At 39.5% G+C, this 25,044-nt stretch overlaps 3 protein-coding genes across 3 annotated transcripts in view; 2 read left to right on the forward strand and 1 right to left on the reverse strand.

Moving 5' to 3' along the window:
- dpep1 (dipeptidase 1) lies at nucleotides 1-10,666 on the forward strand. The gene is made up of 10 exons (XM_044030892.1): nucleotides 1-342; nucleotides 1,313-1,439; nucleotides 2,768-2,900; nucleotides 2,984-3,134; nucleotides 4,629-4,698; nucleotides 4,883-5,059; nucleotides 6,949-7,033; nucleotides 7,136-7,211; nucleotides 8,358-8,493; nucleotides 9,639-10,666. Exons 1-10 carry the CDS (start codon nucleotides 215-217, stop codon nucleotides 9,825-9,827), a joined length of 1,272 nt encoding a protein of 423 aa, XP_043886827.1. The 5' UTR covers nucleotides 1-214; the 3' UTR covers nucleotides 9,828-10,666.
- The window catches only part of cmtm3 (CKLF-like MARVEL transmembrane domain containing 3), a 272,921-nt gene that overhangs the window by 20,852 nt on the left and 227,025 nt on the right, over nucleotides 1-25,044 (forward strand). The gene's annotated exons all lie outside the window — the stretch shown is intronic.
- slc22a31 (solute carrier family 22 member 31) overlaps nucleotides 10,036-25,044 on the reverse strand; it is a 22,450-nt gene continuing 7,441 nt past the window's right edge. Inside the window, exons 2-9 of the mRNA XM_044030884.1 lie at nucleotides 24,053-24,156; nucleotides 23,822-23,976; nucleotides 17,596-17,764; nucleotides 15,992-16,137; nucleotides 15,390-15,498; nucleotides 14,123-14,337; nucleotides 13,195-13,306; nucleotides 10,036-12,118 (exon numbers count right to left, since the gene is read on the reverse strand). Of these exons, the coding sequence (XP_043886819.1) occupies nucleotides 11,698-12,118; nucleotides 13,195-13,306; nucleotides 14,123-14,337; nucleotides 15,390-15,498; nucleotides 15,992-16,137; nucleotides 17,596-17,764; nucleotides 23,822-23,976; nucleotides 24,053-24,156 (1,431 nt within the window). The 3' untranslated portion in view covers nucleotides 10,036-11,697. The remainder of the gene's footprint in view (nucleotides 12,119-13,194; nucleotides 13,307-14,122; nucleotides 14,338-15,389; nucleotides 15,499-15,991; nucleotides 16,138-17,595; nucleotides 17,765-23,821; nucleotides 23,977-24,052; nucleotides 24,157-25,044) is intronic.

The raw sequence follows: 25,044 nt of genomic DNA on the forward strand, positions 1-25,044 counted from the left end.
AGAAAAACAGACACAAGGAGGAGTAACATGCTGATGTTTAGTTAAAGGCACAATAGGAAGGGAAAAGAACAGGCGATAAGCGTCAGATATAGCACGGAGACACAAACAAACTCTTAAAAACCAGCCAACCAGAAAGAACTCTGTTTCCATGTGTGTTTTGTAGAAGTTGAGAAGAAACGGTGTAATCATAGCTAACGAGTGCAGGGGTCACAAAATGCTGTACAGGGTTTTCTTGGCTGTACATTTTGCTGCGTGGATCAGCTCCTGTGTCTTCACCTCTGCTGAGGATCCACACATGACCAGAGCTCTGAAGCTCATGTCTGAGACGCCGCTCATTGACGGGTAAGTGAAAATGTGGAGCGTACTACGGAAAATGTGGAGCCTGTGTGACGCTTTTAGCGGTGGTGTATCTGCAGCACGACAGCACTGTAATTATAACATGATCTCGGGCAAAAAGCTTTGTGTGTGTTTTCTTTCAAAACTCGAGAGTAATGGCGTCTGCGTGTGTGCTAAGAAGCTCTGCTCCTGCTCAGAACTGTCTGGCACCGGCAGCTTCAAAGGGCGTAGAGGTTTATGTGCGGCACTTTTTCCACACAACACCACCACATAAAACAGGCCCAAACAAAAAGTTACAGGGAAACAAGTAAACACCAGATGTCTTTGTCTGGGGTGAGTCTGAGATGAATCTGGACATTTCAACAGCACTTTCTCTGCTAGGATTCAGTCTCCACAAGGAAATTTTTTGCTTATTTTAACCATAAAAGGGCCAGAAAGTGCCTGTGAGTAAGTGCTTTTGCCCATTTTTCCAGAATAACTTTCTACATCTGGCAGTTATTTCTAATTTACCACATGTTAAAATAGTGTACAATCTAAAATGAAGAAAAACAATTGAGTTTTATTGAGAAAAAACACTGTAGTTGTACATGAACACCAGAGTTTACGTGTTCAATTTGAAATGCGAACAGTATAAAACATATTTAATAAAAACATCTGTTTGAATTTTTGTCTCAATGCCCAAAAAATGGAAACTATGTACTGGAATTTTTCCAACTCTTTCCTCTCTGGTGGCAAAATCCTACTTAATTTCATCTGTGTGTGTCATTAAAAGAAGAGGACCCGAGTCCAACAATCAGAACCAGACCAAATTTGCGCAGAAACCAGAGCTCTTCTGGGTTTTGAACAAGAAACAATGCTTTTAAACTGAGAACCATGGTGTTGAATAAAGACACAAATGAGTCTCTGTTGGTTTCGTCCCTGTTTGAGTCATGGGAGCTTTGTTACAGTGTGAGACCTTTACCCTCTGATCTTTCAGTCACAACGACTTGCCTTGGCAACTTCGAAAGCAATTCAACAATCAGCTCAACAAAGTGGATCTTAAAACCCTAAACACAACACACACCAACATCCCTAAGATCAAGGATGGACGACTGGGAGCGCAGGTATGGAACCGATGGACTGGGAAGTTAATAATTAAAGGGGAACTATCAATCATACATTAACTTCTGAGCACGGGATCTTATCTTGACAGATGCTATTGCATCTGTCATTGCATTTAGTGGGAATCTGCGTCATATTTAAAGGTGTGGAGGTAATTTCACTCAACAGATCTGGTACAAAACAAAGGATGATAAGTGATGTAAGTGACATATGATTATTGCCTATGTTAAATTTAGAAAAATGTTTTGCAAACATTCACTCTCACTCACTCATTCACAACTACATTTAGAATGTTCAATTAATCTCTACATGTTTTTGGACTGGGAGAGACAACTGGAGAACCTGGAGAAAAGGGGATTTTTGTTGAAAGGCTAACCACTACTCCACCGTGTGATCCACATTTGAGCATGTAAAGCCAAATCCTCCATTAATCTGACGTGTGCATATCAGATTCAGGACTATGCCGTTTTTCAGGGTCTGTTTAAACGAGATTTTTTGTGTGGGAATGAGTTTTTCTGAGTGAAAGAGACGCTTCCCATCTTGATCGTTGAATTGAAAGCAAAGATGTCCCAGTTGTTCAGTTTAATCCAGTTTAAACTGATTGGAATTGTTATAAGTTTGTCGACTTTGACTTTGCACAACTTGTTGTTGTGCAGTCTGTCAGAGGGAAAGAACACAGTCAGGCAGGCTATCTGGGCAGGAGGTCTAGTGGGCTACATGATCCTCCTGGAGCTTCTCATCTATGGAAGCGTAACACAAGAAATCTCATAAAAACAGACCCCGAAGAAAATCCCATAAAACAGACCAGAGAAAAAGTATTGTAAAAACAGACCCCGAAAAACAAATCTCGTAAAAACAGACCCCGAAAAACAAATCTCATTAAAAACAGACCCCGAAAAAAAGTATCGTAAAACAGACCAAAAATCTCGAAAACGGACGTAAAACGACCAAAAACAAATCTGGTAAAACAGAAAAAACAAATCTTGTAAAAACAAAAACAAATCTTGTAAAAACAGACCAAAGAAATCTCATAAAAACAGACCCCGAAAAAAAATCCCGAAAAAAAGGTTTCGTAAAAACAGACTGGAAAAACGTCTTGGTAAAACAGACCCCGAAAAACAAATCTCATAAAAAAAATTTCATAAAACAGACCCAAAAAAAGAGCCGGTAACAAATCGCATAAAAACAGAGCCTTTTAAATTTGTCAGTGAATACAAAACATTCCGTATATTGAAGATATAAAAAGAAATGTGTAAAATATCATTGCTGCTGTATAAAGCTCAGTGATCTACCAACCCAACTCATCCACCCTCTTTTGTTCCTCTCTCAGTTCTGGTCGGCCTATGTTCCCTGTGACACTCAGTACAAAGACGCAGTGAGACAAACACTGGAGCAGATCGAAGTGGTTCACAGGATCTGCAAAGAATACCCGCAATTCTTCGAGTTTGCCGTCAGTAGTGGAGGTGAGACGTTTGCATGTAATGTTGCAGACTTCAGTTCATACTTGCCTCTGAATCACCTGCTATCCCATGTCTGCACCACACAGACATCCTGAACGCCTTCCGCAAGAACAAGACTGCCAGCCTGATTGGGGTGGAGGGGGGTCACTCCATAGACAGCAGCCTGGCCACCCTGCGCATCATGTACCATCTGGGGGTTCGATACCTCACCCTCACGCACTCCTGCAACACACCGTGGTAAGATCCAGCAGCACATGTGCACAGGAAATAACACACACACACACACACACACAAGGTCAGAGTTCATACCACAAAACACACACACAGGTGTACACAGGTACAAAGGGTCATCTCTAACCTTAACCTGAACCACAATTCCAGTCTTAGTCCTAAACTTAACCAGTTCCTCAGAAATGAGGTTCTGCCGCATTAGGACCAGGTTTTGGTCTCTGTGAGGACTACTAGCCCTGACAAGGTCAGTGTTTATGACAGAAGAGGGTCCAAAAAAAGTGCACACACAAGGTTAAGATTAAGCATTAACTAGTCCTCGCTAAGATCAGGAATAACGCTGTGTTTAGTCCAAATGAATAGAAGTCAATGCAGATTCCTAAGAAGAGCTGTGCAAACCTGTGTGTGTGTGTGTGTGTAATTGAGTAATTGCTGTTGCCTATGCTTTATTTATTTTTTGGAATAAGAGATGTCATTTTAGGATTTGAACTCATTCTTGGTTGACGCAGTGAACATTTTTAAGATATCTGTGTCCTTCATAAGACAGGACAGAGAAGTCATCTCGACCATGTGAGCTTATCCAGACACTAAGTTTTTCAAACCATACATCACCTTAAAGTTTGCTCCACTCCAACAGAGCTGAAAAAAATCATAAAACCAGACCCCAAAAAAAGTCTTGTACAAAAAGACTTGAAAGAAAATCTTGCAAAAACAGACCCAAAAAAAGATCTCGTAAAACAATCTCGGAAAAAAAGTCTTGTAAAAACTTTTAAAAATGATTTTAAGTGAATGCAATGTGCTTCCATACACTGAGGATATAAAAAGAAATGTGTAAAATATCATATCATGCTATATTGTAAAGCTCAGTATTAGAAGACCACATCGCAGGCCCAACACACATTCAAACCTACAATAAGTTTAAAGCGCCCGGTTAAAAAATAAAAATAAATAAATAATACACTTAATTTATACAGTGCTTTTAAAGCTCTCACAGTCCAAAAACACCAGCCTGTTTTTGGACGGTGAGAGGAAACTGGAGAACCAACAAGCACATGGGGAGAACATGCAGACTCCATAGAGAAAGGCTGATCGTCTGAAAGTCAGGCCAAGCCACACAACGTGCTAGGCACTACTTCGCTGTGTGGCCACTGTAATTTATTTTATTCTAAAAAGAAAGTAAGAAAAAATGCATGTTTGGGTGCAACACTTACTAGAGGTAAATATTTCGACATAAACATCTGTGGGATTTTCTGTCATTATTCACCATCAAACTGTCAGTTTGGCTCAGTTGCATCCATGAAGTGTCTCAGTGTCACGTTCCGTTAAGCTTGTGTTGTGGAGAGTGTGGTGGTTTCCTGCAGGTGAGCCACCCAATGGAAACACCAAGATAGAAATGTGACACCTTGTTGTAAAAGAGTCCAAACCAGAGTTCCATCCACTGATCAGTTTGACTTTGACATTATCAGTGTTTTATTGTGGTTTTTTCTTCCTTTTTCTTGTCAGGGCGGATAACTGGCTTGTTGACACAGAATCAGAGCCATCGCAACACAATGGCCTCTCTCCATTTGGCAAGGTCTGTCTATGAGCCGCATTAGGCAACATTTACAAACTTGCATCACAGACTAAAGCCACTTAGAAACACTAGAGTGACTTCACTTCTATTATTAACATGTGATGGCATTCTGCCTCTGTCTATTGTGTTCGTCCTAGTGTTGATTTTTCATGTTCCATTGATGAGTCTCTCTTCATTCGAGTAGCAACTAATTGAGGAAATGAACCGCCTGGGGATGCTGATTGACCTGGCTCATGTGACAGTTGCGGTCATGAACCAGGTGCTGGACATGTCCAAAGCTCCCGTCATCTTCAGCCACTCCTCCGCCTACAGTGTCTGTCCACATAAGAGGAACGTCCCCGATGACGTTCTCAAGAAAGTTGTGAGTTTATGTGTGTGTTGGGGTTTATACATGTCCAGTTATGTGTCACTCCTATCTTCCGTGGGAGTCTAAGGGTCTAAGGTCCGTCTAAAGTCATACTCGATGGCAGGAGAGTTTCACATTGCAGTCAAGTAGCGAGTTCACCCTCTTCTGTCTGTCCTGAGTTGTACCCATGTGTGGATAGCAGTAGACTTCCTCATATAACTGCAATTTTCAGCGCTTACTGTCTTCGTCTTTGACTCTTTTGACCGAAACGAGTGCCTGGAAAGGGTCGTACGTATAGTCAAACGGGAGGTGTTTTTACATTTTTTTTGTGAAGGGTCCATACAGACCAGCACAGAAATGGGCGGATGATGAAATGTGCATCACGTAGAGCCCAGCGGACCTTTGCAGACAAAGAACGTGTGACCATGGGGCTAATCATCCACTTGCACGGTTTCTCGCTATGCAGACGATACCTGACTATACCTGTCACTCCAAACTCACTCGCTACACATGGACATGTGGGCATCTTCAGTTTCTATTAACAACAAAATCAACTACTCATCCTTAACTCCCAACGAAAGCCATATTAAACCTCAGTTACATTTACTATCTCTAATATTTGATCATTTTTTGTGTTTCGTTACATGGAAGTGAAAGCGTCTTTTTGGAGAAACGAGGAATGTAGAAAAACATACAGTATTTTTCGCATTTTAATGTGAATTTTTAATCTGAAAAACAAACAGATGAGGTATATGATGTAGGTCTATTAAAAGGATAGATTGCCGTTGGAATCTAGTTATGAATAAATAGGAATAACTCAAATCTCTATGCAAGAACAGAAGGCTGGATGAGGGTTTGGGGACCCATGGCACTGAGAATTTGAAACAGGTGTGTTGGAACAAGGACAGTTATAAAACATGCAGGGCAGTGGGATTGAGAAACCCTGGGCTGGGTCACCAAATGTTACGGACTACTGGTCCTGGATACTAGTTTCCTGCATATTATCTCAGATAAACTGACATAACATGATAAAACTATGGTCTTTATGACACCAGAGGCTTAAAAGCAGCTGTGAATCGGCGACTTGTGTCACCTTGCGCGTTATATAATGATGACAGTTTCCCAGTTCAGGGCAATAAAAAAAGGTTATTGTGCAGCAATGTAAAAGAAGCAAGATAAAAAAAAGTTCAACCAGGAGCCTGCCAACAGATAACATAGAGGTCAATACCCTTAGATTATAGAGAGGATAAACGCATCTCTTGGCTCAGGTCCTGTCATTCTGCCTCAATCACATCTCATTCTTCACTTTCTCTGACCAACATTCAGGGTTCGTACATTCAAGTACTTTTATAACAATAAAATGGCCGGTGAGTGATTTTTTCCAGAATAACTTTCAACATCTGGCAGTTATTTACAATTTACTGCGTGTTAACAATTTAAAATGAAGAGAAATAAAAAGGTTTCATTTAAAAACTGTAGTTGTACATGAACACCAGATTTTGTGTGTTGAATTTGAAATTTAAACCGTATGAAATATTTTTAAAGTAACATTTGTTTGGGTTTTTGTCTCGATGTCCAAAAGCAGATGCCGATTCGCCGACTTCCTGCGGCAGCGCGAGTGACATTATTGCAATAACCACATGTTGCCGTTTGACGTGCAACTTCGCAGCTTTCAATTGTGCTCTGAACGACCAAAATGTTGTTCTATAAGTCGCGATCAAGTACACAAGCTGCGTCAAAGCTTCATTTATTCCTCCATCTTATGATCAGACTATTCAGACAAATATCTGTGTTGTGAAAGTTATTATGGTTCAAGGGTTTTTAAGTGCTTTGTAAAAACACTGAAAACACAGGCATTTTCAAGGACATCAAGCACTTAACGAACCCTAAACATGTCTCTCCAGAAAGCAAAAAACGGGATCGTCATGGTGAACTTCTACAATGACTATGTGACCTGCAGCCATACTGCAAAACTTTCAGACGTCGCTGGTAAATTACTGTTACGATCATGACAGTTATCGTTCCCTCAGCACCAACACACCCACCCCAATATTCAAGCACTTTAACCTCTGTTTACTGCTGTCACCGTAGATCACTTTGACCACATAAAGAAAGTGGCTGGGGCTGATATCATCGGATTTGGCGGGGATTATGACGGAGTTACCAGGCAAGTATAAGCAGTGCCAACACTAGCTTGAAAGGATTTTTTTTCAGCTGCTTATTGAAAGCTCTGAGGAACATCTGACACCAACATGCACATTTTATAACTAATTTGGATAAGCTGTGGTTATTAAGAACTTTGTTCTAGTGTTTTCGTCCTCGCTTTTATGATTATGTTGAGGAAAAGGCGTGTAATTGTAGCGCCCTGTTGATCTGTGATGAATCAGCTCGACACAACGTTCTGTGTTTGTTGGTACACCAGTGTTTGTGTGTTACACTTTGACAGTCCAAGAAGTAGAACAGCTACATAACACTACTCAAGGATGACAGCTGCATACAGTTAGAGACGCAACCATGAAAAGTTCTACTGCTGCAAATAAACCTGGACGTTTAGTACGGCTGCATTTTAAACACGATCATGATTTTGGCTTTTCAAGAACCCCACTTTTTCCTATATTATAAATACATGCTTCAACAACTGCTGCTGCTGTTCCTGCACCATGCAGCTCCAAGTTTCTTGGACACAGTCTAAACAAGTAATGCTACCATTAAAAGACAAATATACATATGAGGAGGTGAAGGAGAACCAGTGTAGTACAAGCTATGGGTACGATGTGGACGTGAAGGACGCTGGATGTGTCCACTCCCTCAGCACTCTGGCCCTGCTGCTCACACTGCCATTGCAGTTCTCTTCAAAGTTTAGACAATAATTAACCCCATTTTTCCAATATTATAAATACATGCTCCAACAACTGCTGCTGCTGTTCCTGCACCATGCAGCTCCAGGTTTCTTAGACGCAGTCTAGACAAGTAAGGCTACCATTAAAAGGCAAATATACTATACATAACTTACCAAAAGTATCGTAGAAACAAAAGAGACAACAGAATATCTGCACTAGAGCTTTAACGTTCAGACAGGGGGTAAAAAGTTATAGACTAGTCTACATGCCGATGTGTCCTTGGGCAAGACACTTAAGCCCACATGACAGCTGTGCCGGCAGAGTGTGAATGGGTATGAAAGATAAGTGATAGGAAATGTGCTATAAAAGCAGCTTTGAGTGGTCATCAAGACTAGACAAGTGAAATATACATACAAAACCATTTACCTAGACCTAGAAAGTGAAATCATCCTTCCTGTGTGTCCTCCTCTAAGATTACCAGAGGGTTTGGAGGACGTGTCCAAGGTGCCCAACCTCGTGGCTGAGCTGCTGAGAAGAGGATGGACTGATGAGGAAGTCAAAGCTGCTCTGGGAAATAATCTTCTCCGGGTTCTGAAAGAGGCTGAGATGGTAAAGAACAGACATTCACACACGTACACTTGGGACGATTCATCCCAGCAATTCTAACCTAAATCAAACCAAACTACATTTCCATCCATAAAAACCCATTTAAAGAAACATCTTTGCATCTTTATTTTTAGTTTTACACATTAAAATCTGATGATAGAATTTGAACAGTTTCATGCTGCCATTTGTAGCTGTGCAGATTGTCAAGACGGGGGACAAAGTGCCTTAAGGGTTATCTTCAGTTAAATATTGCAATTTACAACACACAGTCTAATATAATATTGAGGATAATACATTTTGTAAGACATATGAACATAGATCAGACAGGGAAGGTCTGATGCTGCACTTTAAAGCTGGGGCATCTATATAATTTATATAAAGGTCAATACAACGATTCAATTTTATTCTACACTGTGAAAACACAAACCTTTTTATTAACTGTTTTGCCTCAGATTTGTAGAATGTTCATTATTTTCTGTCCACAAAGAATTTTAAAACCACATTTTTGTTCAACTTTCTCACAGGAACAAAACTCAATCTTTAATGATGTTAAAGATGAATAATACTCACATTTTTATTGCCTGTGCCCCTTGTTTGCATCTCTCTTGCATGGTTGCAGTGAAGATAGGAACTACTTGTAGCTAACGCAGTGCATCAAAATCAGCTCGATGCATTGGAGCGCAGGCGTTAAAATTCAGTGTCAGATATAGTTTGACCGCAGACTGAGCTACCGTCGCTCAATTCTAGCTACTTACTTGATTAAAACGTTTACTTTTACTTCTAAAACTACAGTACATTTTGTATCAGAAGACTTTTACTCAAGTAAAGTGACTTCAACTTCTACCAAAGTCATTCCCTATTAAGTATCTGAAGGTAGTGAAAAAAATGATCATTAGGGGAACGTTCGGGGAACCAAAAGAGAATGTTCGCTAAAGGTTGTGACAAAGGAACATTCTGGGAACCAAATGTGCAACCAAAAACTTTCAATGACAACCACAGGAGAACCTTCAGGGAACGTTCCCGCAACCAAAAGGTATCGTTCCCAATGTTCTGGGAACCAAAAGCAGTTGGCTGGTTGTATTTGTACTTGAGTAACTATTTTCAGTACTGAAAACGTTCGACTCACAGTCTTCTTCATTCTGTGTCAGGTCCGTGACAGTCTGATAGACAAGACTCCAAATGATGTTCCTATTCCATATGAGGAGGTGAAGGAGAACCAGTGCAGGACGAGCTACGGGTACGACGTGAGGGACGCTGGACATTTCCACTCCCTCAGCACTCTGGCCCTGCTGCTCACACTGCTACTGCAGGTTCTCGTCACAGCAGCCGCGTCATAGGCTGATGATGTGCAACTCAAGAGTTTGCTTATGAATACTTAAGGAAAAATCAGTCTTAAATGTCTTGCCCCATCAGACACCCTCGATTTACATCTAACAGCTTGATTCATGTCTAACTTTAATTGACCTTTACATTTAAACACTGTTTAGTAACAAAGTTTAGACAACAATAAAGTCAGTGGAATAGAAATAATCACGTCCAGTCACGTTTGGCTTGATAAGGTTTGAGTCATCTTGTTTTTAACATGAACAAAAATCACACAAGTGTAATGTGAATAGACAAAGACACACAAAGTGTTCCCTATTCCAAAGTGGAAGTGCTCCATCTAGTGTTCAGAAAGGGTTGTGCGTTTGATTTGATTGTTTTTAAAATGCCACTGTTGTTGTTTGTTGATCACTTGTTTAAGATTTGAGAAGTTGATTTGGTTCTGTTAACTGATGACATGATAAAAAAAAAGACGCAGGTTAGAAAGAGCATATGAACAAAAGTAAAAATCTATCTCACACACACACACACACACACACACACACAAGACAACCTTGAAGACTTCAACATCCTGCTGAAGCACTTGGTCTCATTCACATGATGAAAAGGCTCAAAGAGAAAATGTTTGAGAAAATATCCACTACTCATCCTCCGTCACCGATTCTGTTAAATAAAGTAAAGTAATAAAAGCATTTTTTTTTTTTTAAATAATAAAATGAAATAAAATGAATAAATTGTTGTGTTGGTAAATCCAAATTCTCCAAGGACACAAGGCTGTGACCTTTTGTCTGCATGATGCTTTTCATATTTGGAACACTGTAAATGAAAAAAAATAAACAATTAGTAAATAACAGTTGTGCATAAGTGTAATATTCAGATTAACAGCCTGAGTATTTCTTGTCAATGACAGTGAGTGGTTCAGCCATTAAGCACTCATGAATGGCGTTTTCTCTGTGTGACAGTGCTTCATTTAGTGCCCTCACGTGTGCGCGACGAGCACAACACAACGCCATGAACCAGACCTGTGTGAGTCACTGGGTTCTTCTCAGCACCAAGACCAACAGACGTAATGAAAAGTGCACGAGTTACTAATGAACGGACACACTGCTGCTCACATGACCAACCAGCAGCAGCAGCTGGAACCAGCGTTAAAAACAAATTTGGTTTCAATTCGTCCAAACGAGCCGTGTGGCCATTTTCCACGGGAATAAAGGACTGTATATAAAAAGTGGGTGTAGTGTTAAGAATTTGAGTTTCACATTATGATGGGAACATAATCTACAAAATTGACATAATGTGATATTGAAGAAGAATTCAAACTAGTGGCTGAGACCATTAACTCGCTGAGCTAACTCCATTTGAATGGAAGTCTATGTGTCTAATGAGCTTCTACTTTTTACATGATTTATAACATTTTCCTGAGGAGTTAATGGCTTTAACCATGAGTTTCCACTCTTCCCCAGCAGAACATGGTGTCAATAATTGATCTTCCCTTTCAGAGGAAAATGGATATGAATAGGAGCCTGGTCGTAGGTCATGGCCCCGGGATTTAAAGTTTGTTTAGACATGAGACACAACATGCGACGTCACAACACAAAGGGGATTTTACAAGCCTTCACAAAGCTTTGGATGACAAAAAAAAACAAACAAAAATAAACGGTTATAGTTTCAAGTGTAAAATAATAATAATCCCGACGACTGACAGACTTGGAGCCTTGGCTCTAAAGTGCACTGCGTCCAAGCAGAGTTATGAGTAGCCACTGACTTTAACTGAATTAAGATTGTAGTGAACTGTCAGAGATGCAGTTTGTCTAGAAAAACGAAGAGGGATAATTCAAGTTTGTCACGGACGAGGACGTTCTTCAAACGTATCCATCCTGAGTCTCATTCTCCGGGTTCCTGTGTTTCACTGCCTGACAGCAGAGGGGAAAGAGCCGGCGCAGAGATCCTGTAAGGCAAACTCTCTTTAGTCAACATCTTCCTTGTGGCAGAAACTAAGCGCGAGTAGTTTTCGGGGTTGTACACTGACAAAGGGGGGCGGGTGCACAGTAGAGGCAGGTTGACCCTGTCGGGCCGGGACAGGAAGAGAGGCGGGCGCCGCTGGTTCTCGCCGTCCTTCAGAGAGTCAGGGAGCGGCTTGCGCTTGCTCTCGGGCAGGAGCATTATGGAGAGGACGGAGAGGACGGCGAAGGAGGCGAAAATGACGTGGTGGAGGAAATAGCCGCTGTTGTTCTGGAGCTCCATCAGGGAGGAAGCGGCCATGCCAACGCAACCCGCCGCCATCACCAAGCCGAGGCATCCACCTCTGACAGAGAGAGAGAGTTTCATCAACAAGCAGAATGAGCTGACACAACCATGGTTATTATAGTTAACAATAACTAAATGAAACTGAATTGTGTGTTAATAAGACTAAAATTGTAGCAAAAATGTGCTTAATTGTCATCTTTGTGAATTAAATTCATATATAATCCTTTTGGGTTCATATGAAGTGATTTTTTTTTTCTCTGCCAGCAAAGGTTTTATTTGAGACAGCGAATTCATTCATTCATTCATGATAAAATGTTTTTAATTTGTTTTTGTTTACAGTGTGCAACATAAGGCTATGCAAATTAAACATAACATTTGTTATCTAATTGGGTTGAGTTGGTTCATCTAAGTGAATCAAACCTCGAGCCTTTGTGGGGTTTAATGTTTCACCTTTTTGATTCTAGCACCTGGCAAATATACAAACAACTAAAAACTAACAATAAAATGAATAAAAACTAAACTAAAACTAAGAAGAAAAAAAAAAACTCTTAAAACTAATTAAAAACAAAAAGTCAAAACTAAATAAAAACTGAAAATCCAAAAACACCTGAGCACCGTAGCTTCCAGAACCAACAGGAAAACATTGTGCTTATTGATATTCAGAGGTGGTTTAAAACGAGGGCCAGTCAGTATAATCGAAGAGGAACATTTATATTTGTCAAACCAGAGATGTTAAAACAAACTTATTTATCCTTGCAATATAATGTACTATAAACCATTTCACTTAATGAAAACATGTTAAAACTAATACTAACAACGCTATTTGTTGTTCTTGTTGTTGCCATAACTATATTTTTGTAAAAAAAAGAAGATTGTATTAGTTATTTTGTCTAAATATAAAAAAAAATCTTTAAAATTTATTCTAAACAAACAAAAAAAAACAATCTTTGGTCTTTTAAAAGATTAACTCAACAATGTGAAGCAGTTCTAAAAGAATATGATCACAAAACCAACTCAAAGAGCTTTTGATTCTATTAGATGAACGGATACACAAAAACAATCACTGAAACACATCCACTGAAGTACAACGCTAAGTTTCCACAGTAATGGATTTACAAACCGCCACACACTTACCGGACGACAGTTGGCATCACCTCGCAGGCGAAGAACACACTGAGCATCGCGAGAGCCTGAGAGGACAGCAGACCCACGACAGAGAGAACCAGGACCAGACCTCCACGCAGATCTGACACACAGGAAGAACAACAAACCTTCAACCTTCAATTTATCTGTGAACAAGTGACTCCATGTTGGGTCTTGACCCCAAGAGAAACTGTTTGACAGATTTTAATCCTTCATTACCTCCAACAAAGAGATTCTGTTTTCATCTGTGTGTAGTATGTCCTCATTGAATTTAGATTAGAATCTGTCAAAACCCATGAGATTAGAACAAAATGTGTATATGACACTCTGATCTGATCCAGATATGAATTTAAATGTAACATGTTGAGATGCTGCGACAACTCCGCTGCAGCTTAGCTATGTTGATCTATTGAGAGTGGAAACTACCTGAAGTCACTGATTTACTGGAAAATATAATGTCAACTAGTTTCTCATGTTTGCTAGTTTCACCAAACTAAACTAAACTAAACACTTCAGGTTGTGAAACATAAAACAGGTTTATATAAATCAATTTATGAGTTGAGTTTTAGTCTAGAAATCCTGAAAAGGTGCTATTATTTTGATACTCATGCAGATCATAATGTATAATAAAGTTTAATAAATCATTCAGTTAGAATGATTTTTGTCACTTAAAGTGCTGATGTCTCAAGTAAAGGGCTAAAGCTTTGAGAATTAAATAGAGCCGATAAAATGCATTTAAATCCTGGGCCGAATGTTAATGCTGGCGGGCCAGTTTTGGCCCATGGGCCTCCAGTTGCTGACCCCATAACAAAAGTTTTGTCTTTTCTTTGTCTTATTTTGAGGCATAAATATTAAAAAGGGAGTAAAATAAGTCGTGAAATGGAGCATAAATAAATATGTTATATAGATGTAGGGTTACATTGAGTGAGGGCCAGCAGCACCAGCGACGACAGTCCAGTGATGATGGCAGAGAGCAGGAGAATCCCGCGCCGACCGAAGCGATCGACCGTCACGCAGATGAAGACGCAGGCCAGCGCTCCAGTGATCACTCTGAGGAAGTAGCTGAAGTAGAAGTTTGTGGAGAAGCTGTGGAGGTTTCTGGTGAAACAGTACTGGATTCCTGTTCCTATGAACCTGCACAGGAGGAAAAATGGACCTTTAGCATCCGTGAAACCAGAGAAACATGTGACAGCGTTTGGAGACGGAGACTGTGCGTTAATCATTCTCTAGGGGCCGCACACAGGAGAATATGCTGAAGTTTTATTTTTGTTATCATATTTTCTCCACATGGAAACGGCATTTTGAGAACATTGAATCACTATTTATGGAAAACAGGTCCCAGAGTGGGAAAAATGCCACCCTTGCATTTTCCTGTACACAACCACTATGCTACTTTGGGAAAATGATGATGTCATCGTCCCACCTCGTCTACCTTTTGTGTTTGTGGAGATTATTTGGTAAATTTTTTTTATTTATGTTCATTATAGTGGCGACAACAAAAAGATATATCCATGCATACACAGAAATAAATATGTGATGTTTTGTAAAGAAAAAGAACATAATTGACATATATAATCTGTTACAGAGGAAAGCAGATGTTCTTATGAGCATATATGCATGCATATACACGCTCGTATACACATATACACTGTACATATACGCACACATGCCCCCTCTTCTGCTGGCAAGAGTTTTCACAACTATGATTTTTAAGTTTTTTCCTTTGCACCTTTGGGTTAAAGGGTCAATTTGCTTTATGTGTTATGGATCTATCAATGAAACACCATGAAAGGAGATGACCCCCAATGAAGTGATTAACATTTGGCCCAGGATATAAATCAATGTTATCCATCGTAATAAGCTCTCAGAGCTTTAGCCCCACTCAAGAAGAAAGACACCAATGGAGATTCTTAGGAGTCTGACATCAGGTCCTATGAGCTCAACTTATTTTCTTTCCTTAGTTTTGTGTCATTCTGTCTCTCTTTCTGTGATTGTATAGGTTGTATTGTATACTTATTTGAATAAAGCTTTGTTTCGGGCATGTGTACTTATGTTCTGATGGACGAAGATCTTTCTTGAAACAATACCATTTTAAAAACGACCAAGAAAAACATGCGTTGGTAAAGTTGTGTCTCCATGTGGACGAGGCCTTAAACTGCCCGTGGCTTTCAGGTGCATTCACTCACAGAGTGAAGCTGAGGATGAGGCAGTTCTTCCAGATGATACGAGTCTGACGCAGCTCCAGGACTGAGTGATAACTCGGGCGACAGTCTTCTCCGTACACTGAGTCGATCTCTGAAAACAGACAAAGGACGTATAAAAAACTACCTTTACATTTCAAAAGGGCATTTTCAGAGAAATGTCTTTTTAACCTGCTAGACATAAAAGATTTTATGATTCAGGTCAATGCCAAATCCCAAAGTTTGTGCCACAGCCCACTAGTGGACAAAGGAGGTATTGCAAGTTGGCCTAGATGGATGCATAAATTGTGAAAAATTGAAAATGACCAAATTCATCAAAACATAATATTCTTTATTCTGGAAAAATGAATAAAAATATGATGTCTGATGAGTTTGTTATTCACATATTTATGATATAAGCTGTGTTTTTATATAAACACAACCTATGGATTCTTAGTTATGGTAATCACAAGTATGCTTACCAATGTTGAGATTAAGATTATTTATTAATGACTGGTAGTAGAAATTTAAGAAGCTCTGATTTAGATTAAAGCTGAAGCAATTAGTTCGCTGACAGGAAATTAAACTCCAGGTTCATGTGTAAGTACCTGACAGCAGAGTTTCTCCAGGGTAAATCTCATCTCGCCGACAGACTCCGTTCCTGGTGGAGAATCCCTGGACACTTTGCTTGACCTGAGGGATCTGAGCCGTGGCCAGCAGCCAGCGAGGAGACTCAGGAAACACTGAGCCAAAACTGAGGGAAGGAAAGAATCTCAGTGAGATACAGAGTTCACACATTCATACAAATCCTGAAATAACAGTGGGTCAGGCTTGTTCACATCATCTGGACACTCCGAATTGACAGCAGGTGTGAATTTGATGGTGTGATGGAGTGGCGACCTGTCCAGGGTGTGACCCGCCCACCTTTCAACCTATGTCAGCTGGGATTGGCTCCAGCTCCGCCTGTGTCCCTCATATATTAAAACAGGCTGAATTCAAATGGCTTTTCTTCATTACTTTATTAAACATATTCACAAGGAAGAGTTGATTTTGGTGGTGATCCAGACACAGAACTGGATTGGTGAAATTTTTTTCAAATAGGTGAAATAAAAGTAGGTGAGGGAATTGACTTTCTATTGAGGCAGCTCGTCAAAATAAAGCCACTTCTGTCGCACCAGCACTTTGAAACAGTAATCCACGCCTTTGTCACCTCTCGACTGGATTACTGTAATAATGCACGTTATGTGGGGGTCAGTGGGACGTCCATCTCTCGTCGCCACAGTGCATCATTTAAGCTGGCCTGAAACAGGGCTCTGTGATCTGCCTTGGCACATCAGACAGGCCTCCTCTCTTTTCAGTGACCTTTGACACCGTTTAAGTTGTTTGTTTCATGTTTTTTATTTGATTTGTTTTTATTGTGGTTTATTGCTTGGATGTTACTTTTAATTTATTTGTGTTGTTTTAGATGTATCCTATCATCTCGCATGAGCTTCTATGCCTTTTATTTATTGCGCCTTTATTTATTATTGTGTACCGCACTTTGGTCCACTGTGGTTGTTTTAACGTGATTTACAAATAAAGTCGGATTGGATATTGGAAACTGAGCAGGGGTTTGTTCTCTCCAAGTACTTTGTCTAGTTGTATTTGTATTATATTTCACTAAATATCTCTCAAACTGGTTCAAACATGTAAACTGAGACTAAAGTAACTTGTCTTGCTTTAATGTTAATTATTATCTGTGCAAGAGAGGTCATATATTTTGCTGTATAGCAGCATAAATACAAGAAAGGAAAGGTTGGCTTTAGATGTGACCTATTGTAGAAATGATTTTGGAGGTGATCCATATTCAGATCCAGATTCAGAGATGATCGTAAAGGCTCCCACACCTCAATTGACATCAAGTTCACGGACATTTTAAGAACTTTCCAGGAATATTTCCCTCAAATTCAGGGACCGATTGTGCTGAAATATCTTAAGATGGGATCTGGACAAATGATCTTGGACAAAGTCAGTCTTTGTCATTTTGTTTTGTGAGTCAGAGATCTTGGAATTTGCATTTTCTCCATAACTGTGTTTACACATGAATTCAGGTGTGGCTGGTATAAAATGTCAGGTTCATGTTAGGGCACAATAACAAGCACCTGACGCTTCAGCAAACACGCACGTGATGAGGTGATGTGACAGTGTATCAGTTATGGAAATGCTGACTCACCACCAGTAAGAAAGCAGCAGGAGCAGAGGCAACGTGACCACAGCCTGGAGGATGGGCCAATCACGGCACAGGACCGCGACACCCGGCAACAGCAGCTCTGCGAACACGGCAAAGAAGCTGCTGATCATGGCGACCATGAGGCGGTGGGGAGGATCGCACAGCTCCAACCCTGAGAGAAAATGACAAATGACGTCAACACAGGACGAATTTAAAGCTTTGTGGTTAATGATACGGCATTCATTCATCATCTTTAACAGTGCATTCGTTTCAATATATAATTTTAACGAGGTTCCTGTTCTGTTATTGGTGAGTACAATCATAATTTCAGCAATTTAACTGTTGCTTATTAAATAAAAAAATGTAATATATACATATAAATATGTGTTAAAAACTATTCCTAACTTCAAATTTCTCAAATTAAATTAGTACAGTGGCTCCATATCACAGTAAATATGAAACTTAAGTCTTAGAAACCTTTTTTTTTTAACTAAAAATCAAATTGAAATCACACTTACTGTACACACACTTAGATATTCAAATTATTCGGCTCTAGTTACTAATAAGACAATTTTGCCCTGTGTAGTTTTTCTGGATTTTAACATTTACTTTAAGCAAAATTATTAACCATGTTAGTAGAAAGTACTTAAACTGATGTTAAAAACCGTATCTGCTCATAGTCCACATCCACACTGCAACATTTTCATTCAAAGGCAGCATTTTCAGACAAAAATGATCTGTATCCAAGCCAAAGACTGAATATAAAATATAAAATGGACACAGTCTTCTAGTTGCTAAACAAACTGTTTGGATTTGTGGATTTAACCAACTCCATGACCAGAAATTCACAGATGTCTAATGCAACCAGACACTCAATCACACGCTTTATGTCTCTAAATGGAAAAATAATTTACAAAATTGAGACTTGAACTGCAATGGAGATGGATGAGAAGAGGACTAGATGGAGGAGGAGACGGTAGAGTGCAGAACTGCGTTTAAGAAGCTGTCCACTAAATGGGAACATAAACAATACATATACATATATATATATATATATATATATATATATATATATATATATATATATATATATATATATATATATATATATATATATATATATATATATATATATATATAATAATAACAATAATACATTTTATTTGTAAGCGCATTTCTAACACTCAAGGTCGCTTTACATATTAAATGAGACGATACATCAAGTACACAGTTAAGTTGAGAAAAAATAAAGCAGACTAATTATAAATAGTTAAAGGTAAAAGTTAAGATGAAATAAAACGGACAAGATCAACACAGTAGATGGAGGTTAAAAATGGACATATTTAAGAATTTAAAATGCAAAATTAAGGTGATAGTGGGGGGATGGTCATGATGTAAGGTAAGATAATCTGAAAAGGTACATTTTTAGTTGGGATTTGAAGGTGGACAGTGATGATATTGTTCGGATGGGTTGTGGGAGTGTATTCCAGAGTTGGGGGGGCAGAACAGCTGAATGACCTGAGCCTTTGTGGACAGACGGACAGGTGGTATGGAGAGGAGGGAGGCTGAGGAGGAACGGAGAATGAGGGAAGGTGTGTATATGCAGGAACCCCTGATGTATGAATGGACCCTCATGCAAACACGATAACCAAAATCTCCCACAGTCAGAGTCAATTTTCTGGGTTAAATCAAAGAGGGACTCTGCACGCTATGTTCAAAAACACAACTGCAAAGTTTGACAAGCTCAAAGATTACCTCAGGGCACACTGACATAAAGAGTTTCTCCTGAACTTTGACCTCCTGCCCCGGCAACAGCTCGGATTCTGTTTCCACATCCTCCCTGTCGACTGGGGGTGGGAGATAGAAAATGAGCAGCTTTACTTCCTGCTCACTTCCTCGCCTTCGCTTCTGTCCTGCTATTGTTTTCTCGTCTCTGTGGAGGAGCGGACGCCGAGCGGACGCCGACAGGACCGCCACTGACATTTCTGTCAGGCCGTCGTCCAGCTCAGCTCCACTTCAGTCTCATCTAAAGAAAAATGAAGACCCACTCTAACCCTGACCTCACAGGAATGCGGGAGTGTGTTCGTATATTAAAAGCAGAGCCAGTCCTAGTATTACCTCCTCCCTCGCAGGAATGTACACTATTTTAACAATGTTCACGTAATTACATTCCACATGCTGCTTCACTCTCGTTTTAGACAGTTCTAGAAAAAAAATACATAACACAGTCGATAGGGAAACACCAAATCTACACTAAGCCATTTTCATTTAAAAACAGCATTTGCAAACAAAAATGATCTACATCCAGACCAAGGACTGTTTAGAAGCCTTCAGATTTGTCATTTAACAGGCACCAAAATTGTTTGAAACCATCCATCCATCTTCTACCACTTTATCCTCCACATGAGGTCGCGGGGGTGCTGTGCCAATCTCAGCTGACATAGGTGGAAAGGCGGGGTCACACCCCGATGGACAGGTCGCCAGTCCATCGCAGAGACAAACAACGACTCACTCACAGATGTCAAACACAACCAGACACTCGTATAAGCCGTCACACTGGTGTCCACTCATATGTGCCATGCTTTATCGTCCATTTTCCTCTCAATGGGAACCATAATTTACAAAACTGACATTGGAACTGCTTTGAATGAAGGATGAAAAGAGGATGAGATGAAGAAGATAGGGTGAGAAGAACTGTGGAAGACAACATTACACCTGTTAGTAACTCTAATTATTATTAGAAGAAGAAAATGGACATCGTGTGTGAGAAGTAAAAGTTAAGTAGACTTCCATTTAAACTTATTTCTCTTTTTAAATTCCATTTTGTTGCCCCCTGGTGGCTATTTAATAAACGTTGTGGTAAGAAGTAAACGTGTATGATATAACCATTCAGCTCCACTGGGCATGTGAGTGCTGGTGTAAAGAGGAAGCAGATGTTTGCATAGTTTTCAGAAAGTACTATTAAGGACAAAAGAAGAAGAGCAAGGATTTCTGTTATTTGAGCGCCAATTAGGTCAAACGACACCTAGAATGGAGTTTTTGAGTTGTTGCCTTTTTTTTCAAAAGGTCTCCATTTATATCAAATACCACCTGAGAAAATATTGCCCTCTTGAAGTAACACCATTATCACAACGTTAAAATACAGTGGTGTAAATAGACCAAGCTAAGTCAGCTACAGACTTTTCACAGGAGGCAGATTTATTCCCATCCTCCTCCTCACATATAGTTCACACACTGGTATAGTGAAATTAGATTAAGATGGAGCGAGAGATAATAGATAATATTGGCTTTATTATGTTGCCTATCATGTGCAATATTTCTAGATCATGCCTTTCTATTTGCACCACTCTTTTGACACCTTATTTTATATTTCACTTTTGGTGCATGCAATCGTATATTGGTATTGTTATTGCAATTTTGAACAATTCCTTTGGGATTAATAAAGTTCTATTTTATCTTATCTTATAAGGTGACTCTAATTATTAATATTACATTTATTATTATTATTATCTTATTTGTTTTTCATTTGCTACACAGTCCGATCAAAATCCCTAAGCGCCACACACCGATCACATACCCTGGTATAGACAGTAAAACAGTATTTCTGATTTTCCTGCAGAGGAAGCTGGTACAAGTACCACAATTTGAGAACCGTGGGTGGAGACTATTGGTGCCTTGACTCCGCCCACATTGAGGAAGTTCTATGAAGTAATTGAAACCAAACCAAAGCAAACTGTGTAGAGTCAAGCCGTGCCGTGCTGGTACCGTTTAGTGGAAAAGTGCCATTTGTGCCTTTGCAGTCTATGGCCACGTCATCGCACTACTTTGGCATTTTCGAGCCTGCTGGGTCCATTTTGTTTGAAATTGTCTGGACATGTCACAGGGCGAGAGTAACAACACACCCCAAGCAGCTGCCTGCTGTCAGTCACAGCTCAGCACCACACACTTCATCACAGTCATCCGCTGAAATCCCCACACACACAAACACAGTCACAAACACTATGGCAACATCATGACTAATGAGCCCTACACTTCCATTTTATTTATTACATATCTGCACACAAACACCGACAATGAAACTGAAAAATAATGAGTTGTATGTATGTAAATGTTATTAGCATTAATATTTTCCTTCCCCTGGCTCCTCATTTAAGATTATTTTCTTCACTTGTTGGTGTTTTTGTTGTTGGGAAGTTAAGTTACGCCTCTTTTTCTCCTGTGAAGAAATAATAATATTGCTGTATTGTAAGAAATAAAGAAAATTATGATTTCAATTTTATTTCTTGTATATTCAACACACACATACTCCTTCCATCTCCCTCGTATCTCATGGAACCAGAGGTCAACTATTCCTGTGTTGATAAATATTAACCTTATTCAACAACAATGAGACCAAAGAAGTCAAAACACCATTTGTTTTCAACTGAATGTCAAACAATTCACACCAATCACTGAAGTATTTCCTTGTGTTGAGGAAAAACTAATGTCTCATGGTGTTGGGACCCCAACTCTTTCCTCCTGCTTTACCACAATTAAAAATATGTCTCTCAGGGGAGGATGTGGTTTCTGTGCCTGACAATCAGATCAACTCACTGTTGGCATTGATTCAAGGTCTCGGGGTTGAGACAAGGTTAAAAATACTAAAGCAGTCGCACACATTTATTGTTGTGGTAGTTGGTGTAGAGATTGTTTTAAATTAAGTTAAAGTCAAGTGGCAAACGCTCCTGACACCAGCTTCACGGTCGGCACCTCAATCAGACTCCTATTGGACGACAACACTTGTCAATCACACTGGTGTCCACTCATATGTACTGTAGCCGTACTTTATCATCTATTTTCTTCTTAAGAAAATAATTGACAAAAAGTACACAACATCCTATTAAGACCATTAATCAAGTGAGCAATAGGCTCATTTTACTATAAACTTGCCATTTAAACAGACTTATTTTGTCACCCACTGGTGGCTAATCAATATATTTGTTACTTGCTGGTTTCAACTAGCAAAGCTCGACTATAGAATTAAAAAGTCTGATATTTAGCAGAAAAGTTTAATTAAAATGGATCTAAAATGCTAAAACAGTTTTTAGGTCAACACAATTTTTTTTTAACCTTAATATAATTAAACTAGCCATTTATCCGACTTGTGGATAGGAGGATTTTAATTGAATTTTTTCTAATAACGAAGGCTCAACTTTGTTATGAAGTTATAATAAAAAATGGGGGGAAAAACACAAACAAGGTCACATGAGGAAAAGATGGCAAGAGATCACAGACAACATGACAAATAATCTGTTGTCTCTTCATAAAAATGTTAAAAAATGTGATTAATAATTTTGACGCTGACGTTAAGGCCCCATTTATAATGAAACTTTGTATAAAACAAGGAGAAGTCATGCAAAGGAGGCCAATAGATTCAGCTTTCACTGGTAAAAATGTCACATTTATTCAGTTCTTCTTTTGCATTTACAAAAGAATGTAGTCGTTCATGTCTACTGGAGTAAAGACGAGATAAGGTCAAAACAAAGATAAGCGAGGATTTCTAACTTGCTTCTGTAAGCACACACTGGGATTTCTCTTATCTTCGCCTGATAACATCACTCAGGAGCAGGTTAGGTAAAGAGAGACCTGTGTCGGTCATTCATAATCAATATTTAAATCACACTCTGAATGTTTTTGTGGTTTTATCACGGTAAAACGCAAAAAAAAAACAAAGGTCCTGCTGGATGAGCAGTCGTTGATAACCTTCATGTACACAACCGGCGCGATACACCGGGAATCGCTTTAACGTTATTTAACTTTTACATAAGGTGAAAGGACTAATGTGCTAATGACTTTAGCAGCAGCAGCAGCATGTCCTGCACTGTGGACATGTGGACGGTGAGGGTGAACTTAAAATAACATCATGATATTCCAGGGAAATTTGTAAACAGTGATTAACAATATTGATATTGGACAATATTCAAATTCAAATTCAAATTTCAAACCAAACTTAGTTATGGGGCCAAGATAGAGAGACAGGAGACAAGCCTGTTGTCAGATGAAGGACACAATTTTGCTGCAATTTTGACCCCGATTTTGAAAACAGGCAGAAGCTCATTGATTTTTGGACATTCTACAACCATAAAATCAAAATAAATCCAGGCGCTCAGAATATCATTGAGTGTTGGAGAAAGTGAGCGGATTCCTTTTCCAAACCACCATAGTTCAAATGTGTGTGCAGGATACTCACGGACAATGTACGAGGACAAAAACACTCCAGCGAGCATGGCGCCCTGAGAGAGACGCAGCAGCAGAAACACCACAGCGCTGTTGGACAAACACACAGCCATCCCCAACACACTGGACAGACTGATGGACAGGAGGAACCCGCGCCGACGGCCCAACCTGAACACACAGCGTCACATGACACATGCCGTCTTCTCTGAAATCAGAGGGAAAAAAATGAGAATGAATTACTTACCAGTCGCACAATGTACCAAGGAGGATGTATCCCAGAATCCATCCCATCATAAAACAGATGTGCTGCAAAGGGATTTTCCAGTAGTCGCTGCAAACCAAGTTCCACTGTACAGGAAGGAAAAAAAGGAAAATAAAACACAATATTAACTTGGACCAAAGTGTTTCTTCAAAAAAATAACAGAGCGTTAGAGATGAAAAACGCTGCATTCAGAGAACTCTCGTCTCACAGTCAAAAACACATAAACCCCGTTCAGGTCAAAACCAGGAACCATTGTCTGGCTGAGGTTGGGTTTGGTCAAGTCATGCAACATCGGAATTTCCAGTTCTTTTAGTGAAACTGAGTAAAATAAAGTGAATTTTAATGGTGAATTCAACTGTTTTATTAAAAATATGGTGGAAACATTTAATAAACAGTTACAACTAGTGAAAATTTGTGACATAAAAGTACAAACTGATAAGTAATTTTGTTTAGTTTGTCACGATTTACAACAGGACAGTGAACGCAACACACAGGCTATTAAAGCCATCCACAGTGGATGTTATCCTTTTCTTCCATTTTGCATGATTCTTTGTTTTTCATTTCTCGTCATGTGTCTGATGTCTACTCGTGACAGTCGTTTCTTCTTCCTCGCTTTTGCTGCTTCTTTTTTGCCAGCTCTACCACAATGAATGTCTAAAATAACGCTATCCTTGGTCTTAGACCCAGTACCTGGCTAGGGTGTGTGTGTGTGTAGTGCCATGAAGCAATAAGTGTTTCTCGTGAGAACCAAGACCTTGCGAGACCTCCAGCCCACAATCTCCCCACAAGAAGACATTCAACCATCATAATGACTCTGAAGCTGGTAAATTAGTATCTAGTATCTGTAATTGTATCTCTCTTATAAGCGTTTCCTATTGACCTTACGTCACAGTAAAACCAACAGCGAACGGCGACATGGACGGTTGTGGTTGCTGTGTAACAAAGACGGCGCCACGTATGATTTCCCGGCAACA

Source organism: Solea senegalensis, linkage group LG7, assembly GCF_019176455.1.
Source record: "Solea senegalensis isolate Sse05_10M linkage group LG7, IFAPA_SoseM_1, whole genome shotgun sequence".
Taxonomy (NCBI): Eukaryota; Metazoa; Chordata; class Actinopteri; order Pleuronectiformes; family Soleidae; genus Solea; species Solea senegalensis.

Excerpts from the sequence above, each read along its gene's own strand:
- dpep1 (XM_044030892.1), top strand. The coding sequence starts at position 215 with ATGCTGTACAGGGTTTTCTTGGCTGTACATTTTGCTGCGTGGATCAGC. Across the intron at positions 343-1,312 it reads GAGACGCCGCTCATTGACGG|TCACAACGACTTGCCTTGGC; the intron begins GTAAGTGAAAAT and ends CTGATCTTTCAG. Across the intron at positions 4,699-4,882 it reads GCCTCTCTCCATTTGGCAAG|CAACTAATTGAGGAAATGAA; the intron begins GTCTGTCTATGA and ends TCATTCGAGTAG.